Source organism: Phoca vitulina, unplaced genomic scaffold (assembly GCF_004348235.1).
Source record: "Phoca vitulina isolate PV1807 unplaced genomic scaffold, GSC_HSeal_1.0 scaffold4, whole genome shotgun sequence".
Lineage (NCBI taxonomy): Eukaryota > Metazoa > Chordata > Mammalia > Carnivora > Phocidae > Phoca > Phoca vitulina.
Genome location: NW_022589707.1, coordinates 97,952 through 117,811, shown reverse-complemented (window position 1 = coordinate 117,811; position 19,860 = coordinate 97,952). Strand labels below are relative to the sequence as shown.

At 59.0% G+C, this 19,860-nt stretch overlaps 3 protein-coding genes across 9 annotated transcripts; 2 read left to right on the top strand and 1 right to left on the bottom strand.

The window, feature by feature from the left end:
- Positions 1-625: 625 nt before the first annotated feature.
- Positions 626-13,245, top strand: LRRC61 (leucine rich repeat containing 61). 2 transcript variants are annotated; one of them, XM_032401346.1, is made up of 2 exons: positions 626-714; positions 11,476-13,245. In XM_032401346.1, exon 2 carries the CDS (start codon positions 11,541-11,543, stop codon positions 12,420-12,422), a length of 882 nt encoding a protein of 293 aa, XP_032257237.1. In that variant the 5' UTR covers positions 626-714; positions 11,476-11,540; the 3' UTR covers positions 12,423-13,245. The 2 variants fall into 2 exon arrangements, with proteins under 2 accessions (XP_032257237.1, XP_032257236.1); XM_032401345.1 differs by lacking the exon at positions 626-714 and adding an exon at positions 1,189-1,273.
- On the top strand, positions 1,189-8,556 carry ZBED6CL (ZBED6 C-terminal like). Of its 2 annotated transcripts, none has more exons than XM_032401343.1 (2): positions 1,189-1,273; positions 3,214-8,556. In XM_032401343.1, exon 2 carries the CDS (start codon positions 3,252-3,254, stop codon positions 6,450-6,452), a length of 3,201 nt encoding a protein of 1,066 aa, XP_032257234.1. In that variant the 5' UTR covers positions 1,189-1,273; positions 3,214-3,251; the 3' UTR covers positions 6,453-8,556. The 2 variants fall into 2 exon arrangements, with proteins under 2 accessions (XP_032257234.1, XP_032257235.1); XM_032401344.1 differs by lacking the exon at positions 1,189-1,273 and adding an exon at positions 1,281-2,973.
- Positions 13,233-16,871, bottom strand: RARRES2 (retinoic acid receptor responder 2). Of its 5 annotated transcripts, none has more exons than XM_032401348.1 (6): positions 16,777-16,871; positions 15,521-15,718; positions 15,178-15,282; positions 14,111-14,206; positions 13,542-13,667; positions 13,233-13,350 (listed from the first exon to the last, which is right to left on the bottom strand). In XM_032401348.1, the coding sequence occupies exons 2-5, from the start codon at positions 15,692-15,694 to the stop codon at positions 13,551-13,553; spliced, it is 492 nt and encodes a 163-aa protein (XP_032257239.1). In that variant the 5' UTR covers positions 15,695-15,718; positions 16,777-16,871; the 3' UTR covers positions 13,233-13,350; positions 13,542-13,550. The 5 variants fall into 5 exon arrangements, with proteins under 5 accessions (XP_032257239.1, XP_032257238.1, XP_032257241.1 ...); XM_032401347.1 differs by having other exon boundaries at positions 16,706-16,840; XM_032401350.1 differs by lacking the exon at positions 16,777-16,871 and adding an exon at positions 16,137-16,464.
- Positions 16,872-19,860: the final 2,989 nt, after the last annotated feature.

Sequence of the window (19,860 nt, the reverse complement as noted above, 5' to 3'; positions counted from 1 at the left end):
CTCAGGGGCTTGCCTGGCACCACAGCCTGCCTTCCTTCTTTGCTCTCAGAAAAAACAGATTCTTTCTCGTCTCCAGAGATAAACCCGCTCACCGCCTGTGCCCTGCATCCCTGACCCTGTATCTGTCACATGTACTTGTAAAGGGTTGTTCCAGAAGAACCTCAAGTCGATATATTCAAAAGTGAACTGCGTTAGTAAATGGGATCACGAGGGAGTCCTTCTCTATCCCCTGGTTCTCCCCCACATCGGAACTCAAGCATAGTCTGCCTCCTAAAAAGCTCTCCAAACTGTCCCCGCTGCCTCCGTCCCTCTGCCGTTACCTGCTCCAGTCCTCCTCGCCTCCTGCTTCCCGGTGCTGGGCCTGCTTCCCAGGGCCCTGCAGCGGCTCTCCTGACTGCTGCCTGCTGGGTACCTTGGGGATCTCCATCTTGTAGCTGTCCTCAGGTGTGCGTATGTCATCTATGGTGAGAAACATCACCAGTAACTTCTTACTAATAATCAAAGTATTGGAGTCTTGGAATGATTCTCTTTTCAAATTTTACATTTTAGATTCACGTAGAGGCTCTCCACGGCGTCAGCCTCGTAGTCATCATCCCGCTGTGCTTCAGTGGAAGGGAGAGCAGTGGTGTGACTGTCGCTGCCAGTGATCACACAAGACCCCAGATCTACCCAGGGAGTCCGTTAGGAGTTGAGGATCCTCAAACGTAGCCTAAGGTAAGTGATTCTGTCACAAGACAGAATCTAAAGTCCGATGTCATAGATTCATTTTATCCATAGGTCAGCCTGAGGCCCGGCCTCCATGGCACACACACCCCTTGCCTCGCTCTGGCGTCACGGACCCACTTCCAAGTTGTCTTCTTGTCCTGAGCCCCGAGCACTAGCCGGGCGCTTCCTGTCCTGTATGTGTGTCTTTAGGGCACAGTGCTGGCTGATGGTAGGTATCCGAGGAATTCTTGTTACATAGTCGAGTGGATGGAGAGTATCTACAGAAAACAGATGTGCGGATGGGACAAGGCTAATTGGAGAACAGAATGGGATTGGTGTGGCCCCGGCTGCAGTCCTAACACACAGGTTTTTCCCTTTCCTCGGCCGTCACCAGTGAGGCAGGTCTGGCGCGGGCCTGGTTTCAGTAGCCTGCTCTGAGTTCTCAGTGGGGATGATGCCTACAGACTGCTTCTGGAGGCCTGCAGCCAGCTCTGCTCTTCTGCTCTGCCACTGATCATCACGCTCCCACTCTGGATTTCCAGTTCTTCAGTCATAAGATCAGACTGAGGTAAGCCCGCTCCAGTTCTGACATCTCAGGGCACTTCTGGGACCAGGACGGTGTCTCCCATCTCACTGGAGACCTCGTCCGGCCCATCCACAGTGCCCCGTGGAGGTCAGACGTTTGGTGTGGCGGCTGAGTTCCTGGGCAGTGGGCCCGAGGTGATGCCTCCGGTCCTTCTGAGATGGGGGCTCAGCATGAGCATCATGTTGCCCCCCCTCCTCCACGGGCAGAATCTTCCTGGAGCTGCCTCAGTGGGCTTGCCACCTGTAAAGGCGGGCCATCCCTGCCCTCCCTGGTGATTCTTCTTAATGTTTAACATCACTCAGTGTCAGAACGTACTGGTTTTAAATCTTGTTGAGCCTATATGTCATTCTGGGGTGAGGAGACGAAGCCCACTTGCTTCTCGATGCGTGTGGTGGGGTTGTTAGGTCACCTTCCTATGACTCTCCCTTTGTCCAGAGAAACACATTCTAGCGCTGGGCTTTTCCTTTCCTTCCTTTTCCACATACTTTTTTTCTGACTTCTTCGTGTCTCTTTTCTGTTGTGCCTGGATCTAAATGTGACCTAATCTCTGGGAGAACGAGCAAGGGAAGGGAGTTCGGGATTATGCCTCGGCTTGGGGTCGGAGCATCTGGGCGAACAGCTGTCCCGTTGACGAGATTGCGGAGACCGTAGGAAGAGCAGGTGGAAGAGGGGAAGCTGAAGAGCGGTCTCTGAGCCAGACAGAGGCCCGTGTGTCAGTGTGTGAACGCAGCCCCAGTTGGAGAGGGTGTGCAGAATGAGATACGGGGCTTGGGCAGGAACCATGGGCAACAGCAGGAAGGAACAGGCGGGAGGAAGAGGGACCAGGCCAGAGACTGCAAAGGAGTTGCAGGTGAGAGGAAAACCAAGAACGTGGGGTGCCCCAGGGCCACAGGAAGGTGGCGTTCCAAACAGAGGATGTGGGCCGGCAGCCCAGCACTTGCAGAGAAGTCCATTGGAGGAGGTGCCAAGGGGGACGCTGGTGGCCTTGGCAAAAGCAGTGCCAGGGAGTGGCGGGGGCCAGAGTCGGAGGAGCAGGCTTCGAGGGGAGTGGGAGGTGAGGAAGTGTGAGCAGCCCTTCAGGAGTCTCTCTGGGACAGGGAGAGCGGAGTGACAGGACACTAGGGGCATGAGTCTCTGGCCTTAGGGGCTGTCCTGCTCTGTGCTCCTGTCCTGCGTTTCCGAGTGCGGCTGACTTCTAGACAAAGAACTGCAAAAGATCTGGCAAGGCCGCTGGTGGCGTCACTGCCGAGTACCTAGTATCGTGACCTACTTCTGGTGCCCTGCTGGGTGACAGGTGCAGCCCAGGTGCGCGGGCTGCAGAGACCTAGGCTCCACCCCTCCTGGCCTGAGCTTACAGCACCTGGCACCTGCACCTCTTCCAGGGAAACCTGCCTGACATCTTGGCGAGGGCGGTCCCCTCCTTGGGGTCTCACAACTGCAAGTGTCGCTCCTTCACACCTGCACGGCGGCTCTAGCTTTCCATGACGTGAGCACGAGTCTTTTATTCACGTCTGTCTCGCCAGGCAGCCTGGAAGCCACGGTCACACGGGGGCTTTGCCTGTCTTCTAGTGTATCCGCAACAAAGGAAACTTGCCTCGTGCCTGCTAGATTCTCAGTGAACATGGAAAGGAAAGAGAGAAACCTCAATTAGCTTGGCACAGAGGGATGCTGAGCCCGCCAAGGTACAGAGGGGCTGTGGGGGTTCCTGTTGAGGGCCGCTCCATCCAGTCTGCAGGAGTGAATGCCAGCCCTCACCAAGGAGGTTGTGGTCTTGAGAGTTTTGTCCTGGGGCTGATTTCCTAGGATCTCACCACGCCTGCATCTTCTGCCCGCTCCTCTCCCCTCCAGCCTTGCCTTCCCCCTCATGGTCCCCAGAGTTGAGTAGGGCAGCTGAGAGCCATTCTTTTCATCTTGCTTTGCAGCCTGCGCCCATCATCTCATTTCCCCCAAGTTCCCAAGCATGTTGGAAGTAGAGACACGCAGGAAGCCCCCCAAGAGACATACACCTTCAGGATCAGTGGGGCTGGAGCCGCCTGTGTGTGCTGACTCCTCCGTGACCAGACCCGGGAGCCCGGCTGCTCCCCGGGCTTCTCCTAGCTCCAAGTTTCACACCAGAGCTACCAATACCTCTCACGGACTTGGCTGGGGTGCTGGCGGGCGCCTGCTGGAGACTGAGGTTAAACTAGAGTTTGTAGACATAGAAGAGAGGGCCGTCAGTGGTCACAGGAAAATCAGATCCTCTGTATCCCCAAAGGGGAGTGAGAGGGATCTGCCCCTACCGAGGAAGAGACCTTATCCCCTCCCCAGTTCCTCGTCGGTCCCTTCACCTGGCCAAGTTTTCCTGGAGGAGCAGGAAGAAGGCACCCTGGGCCTCCATGTCTACAGCGAGAAGAGAAAAGCCTGCTCCCTGGGGAGCCCTGATCTTCACGCGGCTGCCTCCCATACAAAGTGCCTGGCCAGCCCTGGGCGGAATAAGCCGAAGGGAGACTCTGGCCTCTATAGCCTCAAATCTGTGCTTGGGCCGGAGCCCCCTGGGCAGCCTGAGAAGAAGGTGTCCAAACAGAAGGCACGTGGACAGAGAGAGGAGGGAGAGCCGACACTGAAGAAGTCGAGAGACCCAGTGCTCAGCTCTGGCCAGTCCCCCTCGACCCCAGCGCCGGTCCAGGCGGCCAGTCCGGACAGGTCCAAGGTGGGCCAGCCCATTGAGAGCGAGAAGGTAAAGCAGGCTGACGTCCTCATAGCCCATCTGGCCAGGGAGGTGCGGCGCCTCAAGAAGTGGAAGAAGAGGCATTTGCTTGCTGCTGTCGGGGAGACATCATCCCTGGTGAGCCTCCAGAAGCCGCCCTGCCTGAAGAAGCTGGTCAGGACTCTGAAGGCAGAGACCAAGGGCTGGGCCTTCCCCGGGCATTCCTCCGGCGCTCTGGACGCCGTGGGTCCGAAGCCCGCGTCCGATATCAGACAGCTGTTTACCACTGACTGCAAGAACGTCTGCCCTGTCCCCTGCACTCTGTGTCATGCCAGTGTCAGGCACGGCAAATGGAAGGGGCATTTCCAGGCCTCAGGCCTGGTCCACCACTTGGTGAGTAAGCATGGGCTGGAGAGAGAGAGAAGGCCGACCGCAGCCAGCCCAGGGGAGAAGAGGGGAGGGACTGGGGACAAAAAGCACAAGGGCCTGCCCGCCAGCGCCGCTAGCCTTGCCCCCGAGGGGCTCCCCTCGCCAGGACGCTGCCCCGATGCCTCCCCCAAGCAGCTGTTCCCGGCTCCACCACTCTTGCCCGCTTCCACCAAAGATGAACCTGCCGCGCTCCCGCTGGCGGTCACGGAGGGCCAGGGTGGCGCCGCCGCCCCCTGCCCACCCCGAGCGCAGGCCTGGAACCACGGCATCGCGGAGTTGCTCTGTGGCCTGGCATTGCCGCTCTCCTTTGTTTCGTCCCTGCCTTTCAGGAGGTTTATGGCCCAGGCCGACCCTTGCTACCGCGTGCCGCCTCCGGCCTTCTTCTCCGACAAAGCCTTGCCTCTGCTCCGTGAAGCGGTCGGCGAGCAGGTGTGTCGGGAGATGCAGTGGGCCGAGGGCAGCTGCGTCCACCTCACCGTGTCCGCTGCCGCCCAGGACGCAGATGTGGACTATGTGGCCGTCAGTGCCCACTGGGGAGCGATACGGCCGGGCGGTCGGCTGGCGGCGGCGGAGAGCCTGAGGAAGCAGGCCGTGCTCTGGGTTCGAGGCCTGCCCCGGGAGAGCGCTGCCGAGGAGAGGCAGCGGGAGCTGCGGGAGCAGGTGAGCCTGTGGCTCAGCCGAAGCTCCCTGCGACCCGGCTTCCTGGTGTCGGGCAGCTGCCTCAGCCTGGAGCAGGCAGTGAGGACGGAGGGCTACACCCACCTCCCCTGCTTTGCCCACTGCCTCGACTCCCTGGTGACAAACTTCCTGAGTCACCATCAGAGCGTCCAGATCATCCTGGGTACGGTCAGGGCCATCTGCAGCCATTTCCAAGGCTCTGCAGGGGCCCGGCGCCTCCTGACGCGGCTGCAGCGGCAGTGCGGCCTCCCGGCCCACCAGCCCTTCTGGGAGCTCTCAGACCACTGGGGGTCCGCCTACCGCTTGATGGAGTGGCTGGTGGCGCAGCAGCGGCCGCTGCGGGAGTACGAGGCGAACCACCAGCTGGGCAAGGCCGGCGCCGCCCTGTCGCCCGCGTTCTGGAGCCTCACGGACAGTCTGGTCACGCTCCTGCAGCCCTTCCAGACGGCGGTCCGGGAGGCGAGCGCCGCGCAGGCGTCCTTGAGCCAAGTGCTGCCGCAGCTCCGTTACCTGCACATCCTCCTGGAGCAGGTGCACCGGCACCTGGAGGAGCAGGGCGGTGCGGAGGTGGGTGCCGCCGTCCGGCTGGCCAAGGGCTTGGCCCTGCAGCTCGCTACAGACTGCCGGCTCAACGAGCTCTTCTACCGCAAGGAGTTCGTGCTGGCGACCCTGCTTGACCCCCGCTTCAAGGGCAAGATCGAGGCCATCCTGCCCACGGGGGCTGACATCGACCACTGGAAGCAAGTTCTCGTGTACAAGGTGAAGGAGATCATGGTGTCCGAATGCTCCTTGCCTCCCTCCCCCTCCCCGCACGGCCCCAAGAGCACGCGTGCGGGCGCCAGGAGCCTTGGGGCCGAGGGGAAGGGCCGGAAAGAGCCTGCGCACAGAAGCGGCTCTGGGTCTCTGCTGCTCGGCCAGAAGGAGAGGAGCTTGCTGGAGCAGCTGGAAAGTGTGGGGCTGCTGGCGTCCAAGAGAAGCGGGGCCTCCCTGTCCACCGAGAGCCACCTGGCCAGCATCATCGTCAAGAAGTACCTGCGTGAGAATGAGACGATTGGCGCCCAGGAGGACCCGCTGGTTTACTGGGAGAAGAGGCAGGAGGTCTGGCCAGCTCTGGCAAGACTGGCCACTGTCTATCTGTCCTGTCCCCCGACAGGGGCCTTCTCTGGAAGTGTCTGTGCCTCCCTGGACAGCCCTGCCTTTGTGCAGCCCAGCGCCCCTCTCCCAGTGGAGACCGTTGAGCGTCTCCTCTTCTTGAAGACCAACCTGGAGAATTTCCCCAACTACACTACCCCTCCCCTCCTCTTCCCCTGTGGAGACCTGGCCGAGGGGGAGCAGACCAGCAAGGCGGACCTCTGTCTGACTCCCTGAAAGTCTGCCTGTGGGAACTATGCCTGGGCTCAGGGGGGAGAGCAGAATGTGCACTCTAGGGCGTTAGACGGGGATGGCCGGAGTCCTAAACCTGTTTGGAAGGAATAAGGACAGTTTCTCAATTCTTGACAGATTGCCTTTTCCCCCAGGGAGATGATGTTTTTCCATCCACCCATTGCTTCATTTATTTCTAGCAGTTTGTGCATAGGAAAGGTTGACTGTGTCCAGAAGTAACTGGAAGTTGTACTACACACTTCTCTAAGCTGCAGCGCCCTTTCGCAGTGTTGGTGGGTAGTAAGGGCCCGTGCAACTTGTCCGTGTACGTCTCATGCCCTTAAGAGCTCTGCTTTCTCAAAAAGTGACGAGGGACAAGAAGAGGCATGGGTGCTGGCAGGTGGAAAATCTGCTCAGCCAGCTAGGGCCTGCTAAGCTATGGAAGCTTTTGCCACAGTTGCTTTCACTGTAGAAGAAAGAAGCCCTGAAGTAGAGTAGCCGTGTTAAGAGGGAAGCATATGCACCCACGCACGCACCAGTCTTCTTGGGGTCGGTACTTTCTCGAGGATTCCAGAGTGGCCAGAGCACCCCAGCTGATGGGACTGCCCAGCCGGTGAGGAGGTGTGAGTTGCGGACAGCCGATGGACCCAGTCCTCAGAACGGCCTTCTTACCCATGGTTTGTTTCCAGACTGCTGGAGACCCTAGGGTTTCTTCCTTTCTACAGTGAAAGCAGTCTCCGAAAGAGCTTCACGGCTATCCAGGCTCCAGGTAGCTACGTGTACATCCCTCCTGCAGCGCCCACGCCTCCCCTTCTCCCTGGTCACTTGCAAAGGGCAAATCCCCTCCCTGGAAGCACGGAAGGATGTGTATCAGGCCCACTGGTGCCAGACTGCCCAGAGTGCCTTCAGGGCAGGGTCCAGAGCTGAGTGCGCAAGCCCCAGGAGCTGGTGGGATCGGGTGAGGAAAGAAGGGAAGGGAGAGGCCGGAGGATTGGTGGCAGGCCTGTCACCCCGCGCACGACGCACACCTGGCTCTCCTGAGGTGTTTGGGTGCCGGAAGGGTGGCTCTGAGAGGGAAGGCCGGTAGGCGGAGGTGGGGCAAGGCACTTGAGGTCTAACCTGGGCTTGGGCCCCGGCTGTGGGGGTGAGCCTGGGACGCCTGTCCCCTGGCCTCCCCTGGAAGGGTTGGCAGTCATGTCGCTATGAGTAATTAACTGTAGGACATGTGGAAGTTACTGATGATGTAAGGAAGCAGGAAAAATTAGCCATAATCCTTGCACTCAGATAGCCTTGTTAATACTGGGACATACTTCGTTTTTTTAACCTTGGGATTGTACCCTCTGTCCTGTTGAGTATGTTGTATTTTCATAATTACCTCATCTTCTTTCTTAAATAAAGGTTTGTAAAGATCACATTGAATGGTCGGAGTAGCATGATTTAAAGTCTGGCCTCCAAATTGCTTAGGTCACATCTCCCTGCCCGCCCGCCCCCCACCCCAAGCTGTTCTAGGCTTCCCTGGGACTGGAGGGGAGGCTTGTCGCGGGGGGGCCTGGATGATGGCTGCACCTCTGACGTCCCTAACTCCAAATCAAGTGCAGCTGGGTGGTAAGGTCAGAGCGTGGCCCTGGGCCTCTCCCCGCTGCTCTCAGCTCTGCGGCGTCCTGTACCTCCCTCCCAGATTCTGACTCAGTACGTGGGGTGGGAGGCAGGAATGTGAGGTGCCCTGAAGTCACCGTGGGGGGGGGGAGCATGTTGCCCTGCACTGCGGTCCCCTGAGCTGTCCCCGCTGTGTGGTGTCACTGAGCCGGCTTTGCAGTGTTGGCAGGCGAGAGGGGCTAGGCAGCAGGGGCGGGAGCATGTGGGAGTCGGGGAGTGGAAGAGGGTGACAGAGAAGCTTGCTGGTCCCAAGCAGTAGCTCTTGGGGTGGGGGTGGGGGATGCGGTTTTGTCCCTCAGGGGACATTTGTCAATGTTTGGAGACATTGACTGTCACGGCTTGTTGGTGGGATTGCTCCTGTCCTCTCGTGGGTGGCAAACGGATGCTGCCGAACATCCTCCAAAGCACAGGATAACGTATCCGCTCTCGAGTGGCGGCAGTGCGGAGGTAAAGAGCCCTGACCTGCACTGTGAATGGGGGCGGGAGGGACGGGCCTGAGGAGGGGTCTCCAGGCTCCCTGCAGCAGCGGGAGCCCGCACTTGAGGCTGCTCTGCGTTGACCACCTCTCCCCGGGACAGAGCTCTGGCCTGCCCTGGCTGGCTCGTGGGCGTCATTTCCCGGCCCACTCCCTAGGTAGGTAACTGAGACTTGGCAAAGGCAGTCCTGAACAAGGGAAGACAGGCGTCCCGCAGGAAAGCCGAGCGGCGGCTGTGCCTCCGTCCTAGTCTCATCCACGTAACCAAGCCCTGTTGGCAGACACACGTGGGCCCTGGAGCCTCTGCGCTCCTTTCCACGGCAGGGCCAGGATAGGAGGACTCTGGTTCTTTAGAGAGGAACGCTGAAGCCGCTGGCTGTGGAGGAGCCATTCCATCCTGCGGGGCCTGCTCTGTGCTGCCGGCCTCTGTGGGAGCTGGGTTTGCACGGCTCGGGGGGCGGCTCGGTCATGCCCACACCTGCCTGGTTGAGGTGTGCAGATGTCAGGTAAGGTGGGACCGGGAGCAGAGCAGAGGTCCATCGGCTGGAGAACCCGTGTTTCACCTTGGTGACTGTGCAGTGTTGTCACCGGCGAGGGCCCGGGGCCCGGGGTGGGAGGCACAGAGCTGTGGGCCGGAGGGTTGTGGTCCCCTGCCAGGCAGGGCTTTGGGGCCCGGAAGTCCCGATTTCCAGTGAATGTGCTCTTGGCTCCTCTGTTTCCTCTTCTGCAAAAGTGTTCCTCCCAGCTTTAATGTGGGGAGCACGTACAGTTCCCCCCCCCCCGCCCCGTTCTGGTCCCCTTGTCCTTTCCCGCCACAGCGGCCACCTCAATCCAGACGGTCCCTGAGGTCACTGAGCCCGTTCCTCGGGGCATCACTCCCTGACCATCATGCTTGGGGTGTGGGCTTGCCTCCGCCTGACCCTGCTCCACCCAGCGGCCTCCTCAGTCCGGTGGGCATTTTCACACAGTGTCCCTCGCTGTGTCCTCACCCGCCTCCCTCTGGCTGCTCGTCAGTGCCCTCCATTCAGCCTCATAAACGTGGTATTCTCTCGACGTTGGCCCATGACTGCTCCTTTTCACTGGACGCCAGGGCCTCCTGACCACTTTCACCCCCAAAATAGTGTGTGGCTAGGGAGGCTGTGCATCATCCTGGAGAGAGGCCTGCAAATACCTAAAGAGGTCTGTGTCCCCCGGAAAGGCTGGCCCAGTGAGCCGCACATTCCCACTGGGCACCTCTGCAGGTAACGCTTGAATCCCTTCAGCCTAGAGCTCCAACTGCCTCCTAGGCCCGATGCACACAGTCATCTCAAACTGGATGTCTTCTTGCCCCCCTGCCTGTCCTGTGTGTCCCACATGCATCCAGTAATGTGACTAGATCCTTGGAAGTTGTTCTAGACTCCGGAGAGCGCTCCTCTCCAGCGCTCACTACCTTCGGTGAAGGCCTTGTCTCCCTAGTGTTTATGGCAGGCTTCTGGTACCTGGTGCCCTTCTTGCACCCCTCCCCCCCATGGGCAGCAGTTTTAACCCCCTCTCGCTGCTTACAAGCCCTAGCAGGTCCCGTTCGAATACAGTGACCCAGACTTCTTAGTGGATGCCTCGAATCGCTTTTGGAAAGAAATGAAGTAGAAATGAAGGAGTGTTGCAGAATAGAGGGGAGCTAGGTTAAGATGAGGGGACTCCCCTGCTCAGAGATGGGGGGAGGGGCCGGGGGAGGGGGAGGAACTCTGGGCCTGGTGAGGGAAATCTCCCTCAGAGAGGGAAATAAAAAGTGGTGTGGATTATGTAAATGCAGACTTGGGACTCGGTGATACCCTGGAGCCCAGGTTTTATAAGCAGCAGGAGTGAATAATCCTATGGTTCTTTGCAGGCGTCACCCTGCCTGGCCCAGGCCTGGCCCGAGTCTGCAGGGTTGGGAGGCTGCCACTTGGAACAGAGATCCCTTCTTGTTTTCCTCTCTGCTGAAACCTTGACCCCTCTGTGGGCGGCATTGCCGCTGTCCTTCCCCCAGGCCTCCTCCCTCGCACTAGCACCTGGCCTCATGGTGCCTGGAAAGGCCCTCCCTCCCCTGCCTTTCTGGAACCTAGGTGCTAGCCAGGCCCTTCCCTCCAGCATGGCTTCTTTGCCTGGCCTTCTGCCCCACTCACCGTCTCTGGCTAACCCCAGCCTGGCTGCCTGGCAGACGGGGATGGACGCCCTTCTGCCGGTGCCGGAGTGAAGGGCTAGTGCGGCAGCCGCTGGGGCTGAGGGCGGGCGGTGGCGGCCTCGGGACTGCCCGTGCTGCCGCCTCCTTCCCTTGACCTCAGTCTCCCCATCTTGGGCGGAGAGCTGAGCCTCCAGGCCCCACGACCACAAGCAGAGGTTACAAGTCGGCCCACGCAATCTGGAAACCATTTTGAATTCATTGCTCATGTTAAAAAAAAGCACTGAGCCGAGGACATTTTTGAGAGAACGAAGTGAGGCCCAGCATGCTGTCCTCTGTGTCTGCATATGGAAGGAAACGGAAGAGGTGGTTGGTGGTGGTGACCTGTTAGCTATTCAGGAATTAATTGAAATGGTTAAAAAGAAACACCTCAGAATTAATAAGGAGAGATCATGAGCCAGTACCAAAAAAGGAAAATGAAGAGATTTTGCCTCCCGGTGCAGATACGGAAAATGGGAAGGATTGGTCACATGGCACCCGAATTCCATCCAGTACAGCTGTAACTGCTGGAGCCTGTCAGGGGTTCCCTTAGGTGGGGGCCGGAGCCTGGCCCCGCTCCCTCAGGAGGGCTCTGTGTCCTCGGGTCTGGCCGGGCCGGCCCGGTGGGAGAGGCTGGGCGACACCTCGTGCTGTCATCTGCTGCGGGCTCAGGGGGTGGTCAGGAGAGGCCCGCTTACTGTGTGATTGTCTCTCCGTAGGAGCCCACTGGCCCGCGAGCAGGGGTGTCGGAAACGGGCCTCCGGCGCTGGCCCAGGCAGAGGGGATGGTGCCTTTTTCGGGGCGAGCCATCAGCCGACCCCCAGTGGCGCCCGCGTCCCCGAGCCAGAACCGCCAGGGCCCCGGCCTCCCGGACAGACTTCATCCGATGGAGCCCCAGGGTGAGAAGCCGGCAGAGGCGGACGGGGTGCGTGTCACGCCCCAGCTGCTCAAGTCTCGCTCGGGTGAGTTCGCCCTCGAGTCCATCCTGCTGCTGAAGCTCCGGGGCCTGGGGCTGGTGGACCTGGGCTGCCTGGGGGAGTGCCTGGGGCTCGAGTGGCTGGACCTGTCGGGCAACGCGCTCACCCAGCTGGGCCCACTGGCCTGCTTGCGTCAGCTGGCGGTGCTCAACGTGGCCGACAACCGGCTGACGGGGCTGGAGCCGCTGGGCGCCTGCGAGAGCCTGCAGAGTCTCAACGCCGCGGGCAACCTGCTGGCCACCCCCGGCCAGCTGCAGTGTCTGGCCGGCCTGCGGGGCCTCGAGTACCTGCGGCTCCGGGACCCTTTGGCCCGGCTCAGCAACCCGCTGTGCACCAGCCCCTCCTACTGGGCGGCCGTCCGAGAGCTGCTCCCCGGCCTGAAGGTCCTCGACGGCGAGCGCGTGAGCGGGCGCGGCAGTGAGTTCTACCAGCTGTGCCGCGACCTGGACAGCTCCCTGCGCCCCGGCTCCAGCCCCGGCCCCCGAGCCGCGGAGGCCCAGCCCTGGGTAGAGCCGGGCTACTGGGAGTCGAGGCCCACCCGGAGCAGCTCCATCCTGGAGGAGGCCTGCCGGCAGTTCCAGCACGCCCTGCAGGAGTGCCACGACCTGGACCGCCAGGCCAGCGACAGCCTGGCGCAGGCCGAGCGGGCGCTCAGCCCTGCAGCCACCACCTCGTCCTTTGTGTTTTGAGTATGCCCGCGGCCTGTGACAGCTGGGCACACTGTGGCCTGGCTGCCCGCATCTGCCGCCCGCCTTTGGTGCATGTCTTCAGTTTCATCACGCTGGCCACGGGGCCTGCAGACCGGGCTCTGTTTTCTCCGTGTTGCTAAGAGCAGTGTCCCCCCACCCCCGCTCCTTCGGGAAAATTCCACATCTCCCTGCACATAGTTCAAGGACACGCCTCCCCAGTGGCCTCTAGCAGGGGTAAGGGCCCTGCTCAAGCAGCCGGCAGAGCGTGAGGCCGTCCCGCCACCTCCGCCGTGAGCCTGGGAGGGAGGGCCCGCGCGCAGCCGCGTCCACAGCCTCTGCCCCCCGCCTCCACCGGCCGCTCGGTCTGAGGCTCAGGGGAAGAGAGTTGCTTCTTCCTAAGGCTAGAAGTGAGAAAGGCAGGGATGGGGTGTATGCTGGCCCAGCCGGTCCTGGGAGAGGAGGGGGCAGAGCCCGGAAGCTGGTGTTGGCCCACCTTCCAAAGTTGCCTGTCCCAGTGACCCTCTGCTCTGGTGGCCCCGTCCTGTGTCACCCTGGAGCCCTCGCTGCCCGTTCTCACGCATGTTGATCCCTATTAAATCTTTCTGTTCTAATAAGCATCACTGCCTATCATTTTCCGTGGGTGAGCTTTGTTTTCCCAAGCGTGAGTGCCTGAAGGCAAGACGAGGGCTCTGCGCGCCTGGTCTCCGGCTTCCTGGGCGGTGGGCAGGAAGTCTCCTGCTCCTCGTGCAAGACCGCGCTCCTACAGCAGGGCTGAGGGGAAGGGGGCATGCAAGAGGAGGAGAGGACGAGTCTGGGAGAGCAGTTTATTAGCTCGGGGATAATGGGGTTGTCCTCCCTGGGCTCAGGGACGGCAGGTCGGTCTTTCACTGGTTACCTCCTGCAGCTGTCCAGGAAGCGGGACAAAATTCTAGAGGAAAAGGAAAAAGAAACCTAAGATTTGGGTGTGAGGGAGGCTGTTTGGGTCAGTCCAAGCCCTTTTCCCAGGCTCTGAATCCTTCCCCCACCGCCGCCCTCAGCCCCACACTGGCCCAGCTTCCATCCCCAAACACGCGAGCGCTGTCCCAGCTCCGTTCCGTCCCCCTTGTCCTGGGCACCTACCATCAGGCCTCAGCTGGGGGGCAGGGCCTTGAAGAAGGCGAACTGTCCTGGGAAGTAGTAGCTGTGGGGGTCCTCGCCTGCATGCGCCACCCTGTCACACTGAGTCTCTTCGTGCTCCTCAGGCTCCTGCCAGAGCCAGCAGCTGCTCAGGCCCGAGGGTCCAGCAGGGTCCGGGGAGAGTGTCCCCGTGGAGGGTGCCCCTGGGGACGGTGCCTGCATCCTCTTTGGCACCCACCTCCACATCCCTTAGGGAATAGCGGGGCCAGGCCCAGAACCCGTCCTCACCCCTCCTCAGCCCTCCCAGCTTCCTTGTCCCCTCCTCATCCCTCCTCACCCCTCCTCACCCCTTCTCACCTCTCACCTCCTTCTCTCTCCTCTCCTCTTTTCTCATACCCCCTTGCCCCTCCTCACCCCCCTACTTGCTCCTCATCCTCCTCACCCCTCTCACCCACCTCACCCTCTGTACACTTCAGTCCATGCTTCGCCTCTGACCTCTCCTACAGGCCCAGCTTCTCCATCTCCCCAGCCTCTTCCCCAGCCTCCCCGCCTCCTCCTCTGCCCACTTTTACCCGGTGAACCTGCGTGTGTATGGGGCAGTGGACCATCCGGCCGAGGACCTTATCTGCAGAGTTCAGCTTGATGCACGCCAGGCATTTCCGCTTCCTCTGGGGAGGGGAGCATGGGGCCGGGAGAGGAGAGAGGTCAGGGCAGGCGTGCGGCACCACCAGGGTGGAAGCTGGGGGCTGCCTGCAATGGGGACCGGCTCCCCTGGCAGGCCCTAGAGCAGAGAGGTGAGGGGCCATGCGGGCCAACTGGCTTCTGGCGCAGCCCACCCGGGGACGGAGATTTCAGACGTCAGCCCATCCTGCAGTTTTCAAGCTATAGAACGTGTGTGTAGGCAGGACTCCTTCTCCAGATGGGTTCTCCCCACCTGACTTTCACCTCGAGCCACTCTGCTGGTCTGTTATATTTATTTGCGTGTTCTTAAAAGATATGGTATGAACACAAGGGTCCTGACATAAAAGTCTGGAAAATCACTGATACAATCCAGTCCCTCCCTTAACAGACGGAGGGAATAGGCCTTCAAAGAACCTACTGAGTCACAGGCTGGTGCTTGGAACAGCTGGGACTGGGGGCTCCCCCTCGGCAGCGGTTATACCCCCAAGGGGGCCGATTACAGTCAAGCCCTGTTATGAGTCAGCCCAGGCTGGCCCATCTGTAAGCGAAGACTCACAGAAAGGGGGGAGTTCACCAGGCCTGGGGTGGGAGCCAGCCAAACCCCATGCTGTGGGCTTCCTCCACCACTGATCTGAAGCCTGAGAGAGGAGTCTGGGTGGGAAGAGGACTCTCTCTGAAGAACATACGTCCTCGGAGTAGCCCAGCCCTCCCCGCTGTTGCCTGTCCCAGCCCCGGCCGCCCACAGCATCACAAGCCCAGGCTCAGACTGAGCCAGGTCCGCTTCCAGAGAGGCTGCTCCACAGTGCGACCAATGCGACCCGTGCCCCAACCTCGGGGCTTCTTGCTGGCTCTCTTCCTGAACCCCAACTACATACCCTTGCACTGAACAAATAAATGCCCCATCTCTCTCTCTCTCTCTCTCTCTCTCACACACACACACACACAGGTCTTCACTCACCCCGTTGGGCTTGATTTTGCACTCCGCTTTTTTCCAGTCCTTCTTCCGGCAGCTCGTCTGCTGGAGCTTAAATTCCAGCCTCACAAAGGTCCCTGCAGGGAAGGGCTGCACACGGACAGCGAAAGGCCCGCAGCCAGCTCAGTGGGCAGAGCAATTCCTGGATGTGACCTGTCCCTCCTCCCCCCCCCCCCACCCATGAAACAGCACATCTGAAAAGGGGGCTGCGGTGTTGGCCTCTCCCCAGAGAACTGGGTGCTCTTCGAGCCCAAGCGCTATTGCACCTGCTTCCTGGGAACGTGCTTGTGGCCCTAACCCCCTTCCTTCCCCAGGCGATGCCGCTCACCGTTTCCGTGGCATTGTCCATACTGGTCTTCTTGAAGGCCCACTGAACGGGCGGGTGCTTGTGAAATTCTTCCAGGGCCACCTGCAGGCCCCGCTGCTGCGCCGCCGTGAGCTCGGCTCTGCTCAAGCCCACCGCGCCCAGCCACAGGGCCAGAGACATCAGCAGCTGCCACATGGCGTCACCTCGGTCACCCCGGCCCTGCCGAGAGTGTTCAGGCCTCAGCTCCTCATGCCAGCCAGCGGAGCCACCAACTCCCTGGCCCTGCAGCTGGGGGGTGGGGGGGGGGCAGGGGGGGGCCTGACAGAGCTCTGGGCTGAGGTTGGAGGGACAGGAAGTGGCCCTTCAGTCAGAGATCCCCCTGGTATTCCCCTGGTCCTTGCATTCCTCCCTACCCTGCCCCCCACTGTTCCCTGGGTCCAGCTCAGCCCATGTTCGGCCTTGTCCTGGGTAGGTGCTGAGTTGGCTTTTGTCCTCAGGCCAACAGCCTGGGAAGCCCTCCTGTTGCCCACGCTCACCCTTCCCCCTCACCCTTTTCTGGCCCGTTCTTTCTCCCCCACTGTGTCTCTGATCCCCTTTCCTGCCTGCTGCTCTCAGAGCCCCCCTCAGCTTCCCCCACCTCAGCCTCTCCAGGTCTGCGTCTCCCCCAGCACTCTGAGCCTGCGGGCTCCCTCCGGGGCCTGGGAACCCTGGCCCTGGCACCCCCTTCGTCCCCCAAGGCTAACTCAAGGGGGAGGGGCAGGATAGAGAATGGAGGCCAGCTGGAGGCCTGGAGGCCGAATATTTTTGGGAGGACGTAAACACATGGGAGGGGCCCAGAGCGGGGTGGGAACCGGGAGGATGCTTAACCCTCCCTGTGCTGGGGCTGCTCCTGATCACTGGCCCTACCCCTGACCCCAGACACCGGGGTCTCACCTCAGCCCCACATGGCTTTCTTCTTAGGCAGTTCCTCCCTCCCTTAACTTCTTTTCTGGGGCCTTCCCCACCACCCCTCTCCCAGCCCTTCTGATCCTGTCCCCTAATCCATGCCTGGGGCTGCCCGAGGCATGCATTCACCCCAAGAACTCTGTGTGTAGGGGTGGTCTTAGGACCAGAAAGCTACAGATGTGGAAACGGAGGCCCCCTCAGGGAGAGATACCCGGGCGTTGCCTTACAGCAAGGGTTTACGGAGGGATTGACAGATCTCACCCTTGGAGCTGCTCCTTTTGGCTTGTCTTCTTCCACCCAGCTGCCTCCCTGGCCCACTCTCCCCTCCTCACCTCCTCTCCTGTGCCTTGGGGTCTCTGCTTCCTGTGGCTGACTAGAGGCCAGGCTGTCAGCCTCTTCCTGCCCCCACCTCCTCCGGACGGCCCCCATCTCCTCCCACTCCCACCCCCTGGGCCCCTCCAGCTCCCAGCCTGCCCAAGGCTCCTCCCCACCCCATTAGGACTGGCCTCCTGGCAGCCAGCCCTCTGAGACCTCCCTCCCATCCACCCACAGGCCTCCCAGCCAGGATCTTGCCGCCAGACCTTGACCCCAACCCTGGCCAACCCTGGCCGAGCCGCCCTCCCCTCCCGGTCCCCTGGCCAAGGAGCCCAAGCATCTGGTGGTCTTGGTGCAGCCTCTCCTCCATGGGATATGGAGCTGCCCTGCCTGCCCACCCCCAGTCCTGCCTCATGTAGGGCTGCCCTCTTCTTTGGCCCCTCCTGGGTGACCAGTCCCCAGCATCCTCAGACACACATTTCAGGAAATTCTTCCCAGAAATATAGACATCTTCAAACCCAATGAGACCTTGAGGAGTCATTTGACCCCTTCCCCTGCCTCCCAAGCCCTAAAACCACATGGAGAAGGAAGGCATCTCTGTCAGAGATGAGTCTGGGGTCCACCGGCCTCTCTAACCAGCACACATGTTCAGTCTTGATCCTGCGTGTCCCATCCTTGGTGGTGAGAAATTCAGGGGTCTCACGTGGGCTCTTGGGAACCTGCAGGCAGGGCAGAAGGGTGTGATGGAATTCATAAGGCTAGTGTGGGATGGGGGAAAAACTATCCAAATATTGCTCAACTCCCATGCATCCTGAGCAAATATGAACAAGCTCCGGGACTCGGTGGGCCAGGAACCAGCCCCGCCATTTCTCTGGCTCCAGGCCCTAAGCTAATTGCCCCAGACAGGGTCTCATTTACCTTCCCAAATCCCTAGTGACTGATGGCCCAGTGTTTGGCACAGATTTTCTCCCCGTCCCTATTCACCCCTGCCATGGATCTCCGCATGGAGCTGCCAGCTTCCTTTGCAATGTGCTCTGGGGGCCCCAGAAAGACCCTTGGCTGTTGTTAGCTCAGGTAGCTACAATGCTTCCTTCCCTGCAGTCTTGTGGAACACGTCCTGGGTCTCGTCCGTGGTTGTCTGCTCTCCCATTTCCCTTCTCCTTGTGAATTTATACCTTCTTATTCATTTACCATTGTTCTGATGGAGTTTTGGGAGGGAGTAGGGATAAACACATGTGTGTGATCCGCCATGTTTAGTCAGAGTCTATGAGTTACTAAAGAAGAAAAATCACTATCTCACTACTATATATAAAGTTGTGTGCCCCTAAAATTCATATGTTGAGGTCATAACCCCAAGTACCTCCAGAATGTGTATTTGGAGGTTTGGACTTTAAAGAGGTAATTAAGGGAAAATGAAGTCATGTGGTGGGGGAGGGAGGAAGGACCAATCCAATATGACTAGTGTCCTTTTAAGAAGAGATTAGGACACAGAGGGAGGACCATGTGAAGACACAGGGAAAAGACAGCCACCTACAAGCCAAGGAGAGAATCTTCAGAAGAACCAGCCCTGCAGACACCTTGATCGTGGACTTTTGGCCTCAAGAATTGGGAGAATAAGCTTCTATTGTTTAAACTACTCAGTGTATGGACAGTCCTAGCAGACCTACACACATGCACACACACACACACAGGAAATCCTTTCCTAAGACTAATCAGGTGCTTTGTGATCAAAAGAATGAAGCTAGAATGGCTAATACTAAGCTGAAAAAAATCCAAACATATGAATCCTGTATTTTATCTGGAAAAAAATATAGAAGAAATCAGGATGTTTTAACGTGGCAGGAAATGAAACTTGGATTTTAATCAGTGGAGGTATCTTTTTTTTTTTTTTTTTTAAAGATTTTTATTTATTTGACAGAGAGAGAGACAGCAGGAGGGAACACAAGCAGGGGGAGTGAGAGTGGGAGAAGCGGGCTTCCCGCCGAGCAGGGAGCCCGATGTGGGGCTCGATCCCAGGACCCCGAGATCATGACCTGAGCCGAAGGCAGACGCTTAACCACTGAGCCACCCAGGCGCCCCCAGTGGAGGTATCTTAACATTAACATACCGTGAACGTTTTGAAATTTATAATAACTCTTTCAAGAAAACTCAGCAAACTTATAAAAGGAATTTGCATCTTTATGAAGTACACTTCAAGAGTCAGCTTCACGGGTGCAAAAATATTTTCCCAACTCCAAGTGGTGGGAAGGCAGATAGATACCAGGCTGAAGGGTCATCAGCTCTCGTGGAGTCCATTCAGCCTCCCTCAGGGATCCACCACTAGATGGAGATGGTGAGCACAAGCGAGGTCCTTCACGCTGCCAATTCTCAGCCAGTTTTTTCAAATAACAGGCTGTGGAGTTATTATTTTGGGAGAGAGAGAGAGAGAGCAAGCAGGGAGGGACGGAGGGAGGGGGAGAGAGAGAATCCTAAGCAGGCTCCACACCCAGCGCAGAGCCCGGTGCAGGACTCAGTCTCACACCCCTGCGACCATGACCCGAGCCGACATCAGAGTCGGGGGCTTTAACTGACTAAGCCACCCAGGCGCCTCAGGAATTATTTTTCTTACATACTTGTGGTAGCCTGTGGTCGCTTTTTGGTTCCTGGTTTAACCGTAAGAACTTGTTTTAACTCCATCTGACCCACAAATCATGCTAACTTGTTGCAATGATTTTATCTACCATACCCACGTTTGTTAGAGCTGCATACCAGGGCAGGCATGGAGAGTAAGGGAAGCACTTAGAGCAGTGCAGACGCTCTGAAATTAAATACTTTCCCCAAATGTTCTTTTCAGAATTAATTTTATTTTGTATGTTATTTGTCAGATGTAGTAATTTAATAGAATGTTACCACGTAGGAGTCAAACATGCTCTATTGTTGTCATGTCTAATAACGTCCCCCAAATAAGCCTTCTTAAATCATGTTAAGAGGAAACTCTCTTCTCGTGTTTTAAGACAGCTGAGGCAAACCACTTCTGAGAACATCTGAGACCTCACCGGCCAACTCGGAAGGCACCAAATTTAACCGTGACCCAGATTGGGTCTTGGAGCCCATGAGGAGGC

Excerpts from the sequence above, each read along its gene's own strand:
- ZBED6CL (XM_032401343.1), top strand. The coding sequence starts at position 3,252 with ATGTTGGAAGTAGAGACACGCAGGAAGCCCCCCAAGAGACATACACCT.
- LRRC61 (XM_032401346.1), top strand. The coding sequence starts at position 11,541 with ATGGTGCCTTTTTCGGGGCGAGCCATCAGCCGACCCCCAGTGGCGCCC.
- RARRES2 (XM_032401348.1), bottom strand. The coding sequence starts at position 15,694 with ATGTGGCAGCTGCTGATGTCTCTGGCCCTGTGGCTGGGCGCGGTGGGC. Across the intron at positions 14,207-15,177 it reads GCAAAATCAAGCCCAACGGG|AGGAAGCGGAAATGCCTGGC; the intron begins GTGAGTGAAGAC and ends TCCCCTCCCCAG. Across the intron at positions 13,668-14,110 it reads TACACACGCAGGTTCACCGG|GAGCCTGAGGAGCACGAAGA; the intron begins GTAAAAGTGGGC and ends TGGCTCTGGCAG.